The sequence below is a fragment of the Tetrahymena thermophila genome (assembly GCF_000189635.1).
Source record: "Tetrahymena thermophila SB210 genomic scaffold scf_8254489, whole genome shotgun sequence".
NCBI lineage: Eukaryota > Ciliophora > Oligohymenophorea > Hymenostomatida > Tetrahymenidae > Tetrahymena > Tetrahymena thermophila.
Window position 1 is genome coordinate 107,570 of NW_002476264.1, and position 8,833 is coordinate 116,402.

General features: G+C 23.6%; 2 protein-coding genes across 2 annotated transcripts; both read left to right on the top strand. All coding sequences in view use genetic code 6, as the record gives it.

Moving 5' to 3' along the window:
* Positions 1–1,250: 1,250 nt before the first annotated feature.
* On the top strand, positions 1,251–5,554 carry TTHERM_01068290 (neutral sphingomyelinase (N-SMase) activation associated factor; the record flags this gene model as incomplete). The annotated part of the gene is made up of 11 exons (XM_001030586.2): positions 1,251–1,372; positions 1,507–1,622; positions 1,758–2,038; positions 2,171–2,630; positions 2,836–2,998; positions 3,103–3,271; positions 3,424–3,712; positions 3,797–4,705; positions 4,981–5,124; positions 5,180–5,263; positions 5,349–5,554. 11 exons carry the CDS (start codon positions 1,251–1,253, stop codon positions 5,552–5,554), a joined length of 2,943 nt encoding a protein of 980 aa, XP_001030586.2.
* Positions 5,555–6,780: 1,226 nt separating this feature from the next.
* TTHERM_01068300 (CRAL/TRIO, amine-terminal domain protein) lies at positions 6,781–8,528 on the top strand (the record flags this gene model as incomplete). Its single annotated transcript, XM_001030587.2, has 7 exons — positions 6,781–6,938; positions 7,022–7,247; positions 7,303–7,374; positions 7,445–7,722; positions 7,772–7,901; positions 8,047–8,153; positions 8,252–8,528. 7 exons carry the CDS (start codon positions 6,781–6,783, stop codon positions 8,526–8,528), a joined length of 1,248 nt encoding a protein of 415 aa, XP_001030587.2.
* Positions 8,529–8,833: the final 305 nt, after the last annotated feature.

The window sequence follows — 8,833 nt, forward strand, 5'->3', positions numbered from 1 at the left end:
AAGTAACTAGCCATACTAGTTTCATAAGTAAATAAGTATATGTATGATCCTAAAAATGGTTTTTTTCAAATATCAAATAAAGCAGTGCTTTATATCAAATGTGCAATAAAAATTCTGTAAAATAGGATCAATTATTAATATATTAAAGGAGTTTTACTCAAATTAAGAATTAAATTTAAAAACAGACATTTTCAGCAGTAAAACGTAAAGACTCATGAGAAAAGAAAGTTATTAATTATTTTGCAAGTAATAATAAAAATTTACTACAATTGGCTCTAAATTCCAGAGCAAATCACATAGAGAGAGAGAGAGAGTTTGGAATCTAACTTAAAAAGCTAAATAGATAAATCATAAAAATTTTCAGATTTTAAAAAATTAATAAATAATTTTTATAAAAAAATAAATAAAAATAAAAGTATTTATTAAATTTTTTTGCTAAATAAGTATTAAATTGAGATAATAAAGTATTAAATAAAAGATAAATCAAATTTAAAAATGATAATTTATTACTTTTTTGATTCTGAAATCTATGAATTTTATTTAAAATATTCAATTAACCTTAATTGAATTAAAATTTATTTAATTACCTTTTAAATTTTTAAAAGATTAAAATTTAAAAAGAAAAAAAAAAAAATTAAATTATTTTACTATTACAAGAAAAAATAAATAATTTAACTTCATCATAATATTTGATAATTTAGTTGACCAAATGATATTAAATTAAAGAGCATAAAGGAAAAATGAAGTTCAAATTTGCAATGAAATAAATATAAACAAACATTTGAATTGAGAATAAATAATTAATTTTTAATTATCTAGCTAGATAGCTAACTAGTTGCATTAGAGATTTTACTTTCAAAAATATTACTTTGAAAGACAGAATCTATAAGAATCAGAATTTATCGTGTTTGGTAGTATTTAAATAAAAATATATTAATTAATATTTATTATTCTTTTAGGAGTTTGTTTTGATGCTTGCTTGCTTGCTTTTAAAGAAATTATATTCTAAATTTCTTTGTACTTATTATAATTTTTTCAATGCATTTCAAGTCAAATAGACTTTATTAAAATTTCTTCTAATATTTTTGCTTTTTCTTATCAGCTGTTTAAACTATTAGATTCATATAATTAATTATTTTAATTTGCTTTAGTTTGCTTATTTATTTGTTTGATTGCTCAAAAAATCAAAAGATATAATCAAAAAAAATTTAGATTTTTGTAATTTACATAATTGTTAAAGGAATATAAAAATGATAGGACTTAAGACAAGCAAACAAAGATTCAATTTATTTTATTTAGACGAAAGTGAGCTTTACACAGAAGATTTCAGTGGCTACTGCATATATAAAAGTATCCATACAGAAGAAGAGCAGTAAGAGGCATTTTAAGATAGACTGCAAATATATTTACAAAATCTTTATTATACAAATTTCATTTGTGCTCATTACCTATTAAAAAATACTAAAAAGCATTATGGCTTATTTAATTATTTAAACAAATAAAAAGCAAAGAAAGAGGCAAGTTTCACATATGCTCGCGCTCCATAATATTTGAATCTGATAACCCAGAAATACCTTTAATGAAATTCGGCTATAGAGCGATGATGAAGCCACCTTAATTAAGTAATTTATTGCAATAAATTCGATTAGGAAGAAGTGATATAGAAAAAAAAAATCTAATCACTTAATGAAACTAAAATGAATAAAATAATTTACCTTTATAAGCAGATGTTAAACGTTAAAAAAAAATAAAAATAGAATTAGAAGATAACAAAAGAGGCTAATAAGAAGTAAAAACCTTAGGTTCTAATAAAGACGATAATTCTGTAGAAATTATAGTTAATAAAGTAGTAGAAATAGATACCAGCGGTCCTCCATCACCTTATATTCATCATGACTTTGAAATAGCCCCTTACTTTCATGTTAGCATCATACCTATTTATGATAATGTATAGAGAGTTCAACAATGGATTTCACAACTCTACGATATATAAAAGAGTTCTCCTTATTCTGGCAATTAGGAAGAAGAAATTCAGCAGGTAATAATATAATAAAAGCATCAATAATTCTGTTTAATTTTTTAGCTAGGCATCATAAAGAGCTATTTATCTTCTAGAATATTTGTACTTCATTTGTTTATTAAGGAACTTTTTGTAAAAATATTTATTTAGATTCTCATGGAAAAGAATGGCAAGAAAAAATTCAATATGAGTTAGACTGAGAGTGTGAGCGAAAAACCTCTCTTAAACAACTAGCTTTTATGCAGACAGATTCTTCCTTTGAATTCAATTTATGGCATCCTTTATGCAACTAACAAAAACATATACTTTTAGCCTATACACAACATATCTACTAAACCCGTCAAAATCATTCCGATTGAATACATCTTTAGACTCTATAAGAGAAGATTCGAATTAAAGAACATCGGCTTAGAAATGATGGTATCAAACAAGAATAAATCTTACTACTTTGCATTTGAAGACCAAAATAATAGAGATCTACTCTATAATGCTCTCCTCAGATAGGTTTCCTAAGAATGCATTTCAGATCTCTCACTTGAAAAAGTTACTTTCATGTGGTAAAACTATCAAATATCAAACTACGAATATCTTATGCATTTAAATCATGCAGGTAGATCTTTTTTTTTAGCGAATCTATTTTTCATCAAAAAGAATAGACAAAATTAAAGATAATTCCATTAAATAATTTCATTTAATTTCCAAATAATAATTCGACATATGAAAATAAATTCTATACAGTCAAAATCAAGCCCAAACAAATAAAATAAAATTAATTAAAAAAAATATTTTAAATCATCAATTTACTTAATAAAAAGGTAATAGATCATTTGCAGATCTTTCGTAGTATCCTGTCTTTCCTTGGGTTATATCTAATTATAATAGTACTGAAATAGATATTAATGATCCTGCTAATTACAGAGATCTCAAAAAGCCTATCGGAGCTCTCAATCCAAAGAGACTCAAGGATTTCAAAGACAGGTACATTAATTTTATTAATTAATTAATTTTTATATATTTTGTGTTTATTTGCTTAGCTATTTTTTGAATTAATTAATTATTTATTTTAATTTATTGCAATTTAGATATCAAGACATGCCTTCACCTAAATTTTTGTATGGAACACATTATTCAACTCCAGGATATGTTATTGGTTATTTGGTTAGAAAGAAACCAGAATATATGCTCAAATTACAAAGCGGGAAATTTGATAAACCAGACAGATTATTCAAAAGTATTAAAGGTGATTGGCGAGTAATCAATTTATTTATTTATTTGTTAAATTAATTAATTAAATATATTTTTAATCTAATTATAATTCATTTACAGAATAAATCAATTCTGATAATTTTAATTTTGTTGGTGGAGTTCAATTTTAATAAAACTTATTTTTAAATTAATAACAGAATGTTTTAGATAACCCCACAAGTGTTAAGGAGTTAATTCCTGAGTACTTTTAAAACGATGACTCTTTCCTCATGAACTACAAAGATTTAAATTTTGGAATCAGACAAAATGGAAAAAAGGTAGACGCAGTAAAACTTCCCAAATGGGCAAAAGGTGATGCAAAGGAATTTTTGAGAGTAAATAGAGAAGCCTTAGAAAGTGAAATAGTTTCCTAAAACCTTCATCATTGGATTGATTTAATTTTCGGATATAAACAAAGAGGCTAGCACTCTATTGATGCAGATAATGGTAATCAATCAATCATTTTTTATATAAAAATACATTAAAATAAATTATTGATAAAATTAAAATGCAAATATTTATATAAAATAGTTTTCCATCATTTGACATACGAAGGAATGGTGGACTTGGATGCAATTTAAGATCCTATTGAGAGACAAGCTTTGCGTTGTTAGATCAACGAATTTGGATAATGCCCTAAATAACTATTTAAGATTCCTCATACTCCCAGAAGATTACCAGTTTAGTCTCCTTTGAATGGACTTAGCCAAAGCTTGAATTTCGATTGGAGTAATGGCAAAGGCTCTTTAGATCTTAATGGATAACTTTTAGCTTCTTCTAGCTTTGAAGAATATAAAGATAGAAATAGCTTGCCAGGAAATAGCATTTTTAGCACTCAAAAGGCTCGTGATAGTATCTAAGGTAGCAACAATAAAATGGCAGAAAGTTATATCTAAACTAATAACTCTAATAAGTATTTGTGGGAGGTTTACGATGGTAATAAAAGCATGTTACAAGTAGATTTGATTAGCAAGGCTCACAAAAAAAATGTCACACAAATCAGAAAATTAAAAAAGAAATAGAATTAAATAATCAGCATTGGAGAAGATGGCTTTTTGAAAGTTTGCGATTTGTCAAATAAATCTGTAATTAAAAGCTTTAAAATATGCGATCTTAATCTTAGCAGCTTTGTTCCCATAAAAGAAGATGAAATATTTGCAATTGGTTGTTGGGATAACAAGCTTTATATATTTAACTTAAACTATGGCTCTAAAGTGAAAGTCTTATCAATTCACAACGAGTCAATCAGTAGTCTATGTTATTTTTCCTCCTTAAACACACTTTTTACAGCATCCTGGGATTGCACAGTGAAATAATTTGCTTGCGAAGATGGCTAGCTTGATGAAGACTCAGAAGATATTTTCTGGGACCACGATTCTCAAATTACCCATATATCGGGAAATAAAGAAGAGACTCTTCTAGGTGTTGGAGATGTTGATGGTAATTTATTAAGCAAATATATTTATTTATCAAAATCAAATTATTTTAATTATTAAATGAATTAAATTCTTTAAATAAACTAATTGAATTATTCATTTTTACAAATATTTTGTGAAAAAATAGTAATTAATTAATTATTGATTAATTATTAAAATAAATATTTTAAAAATTTAATTTATTTCTTTAAATATTTTAAAAATTGATTTTAAGATTTGAAATTAAATTTTGCTTAGCTTTTTTAAACAGATCTAAATTTGTATTATTTTATTTAAAAGGTCATGTCAATATTATTGATGTAAAAACAAAATAAGTAAAGTTCAGCTTCTAAATTCCAGAATAAAAAATCACAAAAATAGTATTCTCTAAAAATCATTTAGTAGCATCTGGTGATAATGTTATAAAACACTACGAATTAAATGGTAATTAACTTTTTTGTGATAACAACTTATTAATTAATTATTTATTTATTTGTAGGAACTGAATTATGCTAGTTTGATGTAGAATTACAAAACGGATAAATCACTGATTTTGACATAGATGGTAGAAACCTTGTAGTTGGTAAATAAATTTAAAAATTTACTTCTTAGTTTTCTAAAAAAATTAATTTTTATAATAATATTTATTTAAAACTTAAAAAAAATAGTTACTAATAAAGGACATATTGCTATATTCGATTTACTTACTGAAAAGAAAGTAGGTCACTACTTTAATGATTTTAACGAAGGTGATTTTGATATTGTTGAAGACTAGTAATTCAGTTGCATGACGACTTACAAAGATGAAGATAATTTAATAACCGCTTATTTAGGATCTATAAATGGGTCTATAAATATATTATACAAATCTTGAACAAATAAATCATGCAATAAAGAAACTTAATATTAAATTAAATTAATCTAACTACACTCAATCAATTAATATCCATCAATCCATCTATTAACTTTCAAATTTACTTATTTATAAATATTCTAACAAATCTTCAAACTGATAAAAACAAACAATACAAATAACAATTATTAATTTTAATTCTAGTCAGCAATTCCTTTAACTAATGTATATTTATTTGTCATTTATTTTTAATTTAATCCAATAAATACCTTCCTTATTTACTTACTTATTTACTTACTTACTTACGACTTTATCTAATTTATTTTTTTCTAAATTTATTAATTTGGTTGTTTTAATTTAGCAAGTTATACAAATAAATCATCAAAATAATTATTTTTAAATAGAAAATATTATTAAATTCTAAATTTTAATTATTAAATGTTTAAAGCATTCACTAATTGTTAACACTCTTATTTACAACGATATTTTAAGTTTAGATAAACTTACATCAAAATTTATTATTTGTAATTTTCAAAATGTTTTAATGTTAACTAAAATTTCAGATTTTTGTAAAAATTTAAATAAAAAAAGTTAAAAATGTTAAAAATAGTTAAAAATAAATCAATACATTTGATGATTTTTCAAATAAAATATTAATAGCTAAAAAAGCAAATAATTAAAATTAAAAAAAATCAATAATTGAATTAAATTAAATTATAAATAAATGAATTTTGCCTAATAAATGATTTAACAAAATAATTTTTTTTTTTAATTTTATTTTTATTTAAAATTCTTATTTTAAGTTATCAGATTAGTGTGTGTGTTTAGAAACGGTATGTTAAGCTTTACTTATTTTATTTAAGTGTCTTAGAATTTAATGGATTTATTAATATTTGATAGGCAATATAATTAAATGATTGCATATTTTAAATTTAATAAATACTTAGAAGGTATAGTTATACGTTAGATGCAATGATAATGAGAAGCAATTTCATGAGAAATATCAAATACTTTATATTTTAAAATTACAAAAGTGAGCTTTATTTTTAGTTTTTAGAGTCTTTAAAGTGTTGTCATCTATCTATTAGGCGTAAAATCGAATTAACTAAAAAAAAAAAAATAATAAAAAAAACAATTAATTGGCTGTGCAATAGTATTATATCTTTTTAAAAAAATCTGAAAATTTTATAGCAATAATTTTGATAAAGTAAGTAAGCGTAATTCTAAATTCAAGCGTTTAATAAATTATGGGTTGCGTCGATAGCAGATCTTAATAAAATGATGTAAAAACAGCTCCTACTCCTTAAAGCATGTTGCATAGAATGGAGTTATTGACCTCTGCAACAACTTTACAAAGCGAGAGTGACCAAGAAACAGTTTTTAACAAAGAATTAGATAGATTTTTGTAAGAATATTCTGCGAATAATAGATAATTATTTTTAAGCAATTTGGTAGAGTTTTATAAATAGCTAATTCATTTTAAAAAAGGTTTTACTTCAATCAAAGCAGCATCATAAAAAATGAAGCATATTAGAAGAATATTTAAGAAATGAATAGATTAAGGCATGAAAACAACCTGGATTCCTAATTTTTTAATAATTAATATCTTTATAGATTTATGAAAGCAAGACATTTTGATATGTAAAAATCAATAAAGATGTTTAAAGATCACCTACATTGGCGTAAAGAAAACAAAGTAGACACAATTTTGAAAGTAAATTGATTCATTTAGTGGAGTTGAATTTTATTCGTTCTTTTTTTTATTTTAGGATTTCGTTTTTTGGGAGTCAGATGAAGTCTAAGAGATTTATCCTCATGGTTATCACAAAACAGATAAAGAAGTAAAGATTTCTATTGATTATTTATTTATTTAATCGAATTTAAATTAAAATTGCACTTGGATTAAAATAGGGAAGGCCAATTTATATAGAAATATTTAAAAACGTAACATTTAACGATCTCTACAACCTTACAACATAAGAAAGAATGAAAAAACATTACTACTAAAATTATGAATAGCTTATTAATAAAATGCTTCCCTGTGCCTCTATAGCTGCAAATAAATATGTAGGTTAAACCTTGACTATTCTTGATGCAAAAGATATGAAACTTAAACCTATGGAAGCCAAAAACTTTGTCTAACTAGTGACTAGTTTTTCTGAATCTAATTACCCTGAAATCATGGGAAAGTAATTTATTAGATAATAAATATTCTATTCAAATTTAATTTTTTCTTAGGTTATATGTTGTTAATAGTCCTTTGTTGGCATAAGTTTTCTGGAAGGTTATATCTGTTATGCTAAATGAAACTATTAAAAGTAAGATTTGCATTCTTGGAAAAGATTACAAGCAAAAGTTACTTGAAAATGTAATAAAATTTTTTAAAAATTAAAAAGTGAAATTTTTTGAGCTATTTTAGATTTATTGTGATTAATTCTGATTGAAGATAATCAATATATTTTTAAATAAAATAAATTTATTTCACATTCAAAATTATTTTTCTATATTTTAAGATTGACAAGGAGAATTTACCAGAATTTTTAGGTGGAGAGTCAGACACTCAAAATGGAGCACTTCTTCGTAAAAATATAGGTCCTTGGAATGATTTTGGCAAAAAAATGTATTTTAATTTGATCAAAAAATGTTATTTTCTACTTATAAAATTTGATTTCTTTTAGAATTTCCTTTATTAAAATGGATAACTTAATAAATAATTAGAATGTTCCCTCATGAAGATGAAAGAATATTGAGAAATATTACTTAAGAAGAAAAAGATTAACTAAAACAAGATATTTTCAATTTTAAAAATAAAAGACAATCTGTATAAGAGAGAGCTAGTCAGAGAAATTCTGTAAATTAAAGATAATCTATCATAAAGATATAATAAAATGAGGCTAACAACTCTTTAAATAAAAGTGCTAATGATAATATTAAAAATATTGACTATAGCATCAATATACTTGACAATTTAGAGAAAGAATAAATTCCAAAATGAACTAATTAATTAATTAATCAATCAACACACCACGATCAAATTCTTATTTATTTTCATTATATTTTTAATAAAAGAATATATTAATTTTCAATTTGCAAAACCTACTTATTTTTTGTATTAAATTAAAAGAAAGTCTTTATTTCAAAATTAATACTTATATTTTCTAGTAAAGCTTTATTCCAATTTATAAAAAATTTATTGTATATGCAGAGTGGACGGGAGGGGAGGGGTATATTCGAGATCACTAACAAACAACCCTTAAAAATCCATTTATAATTTAAATTTTCTGAAAGTTTATGATAAAA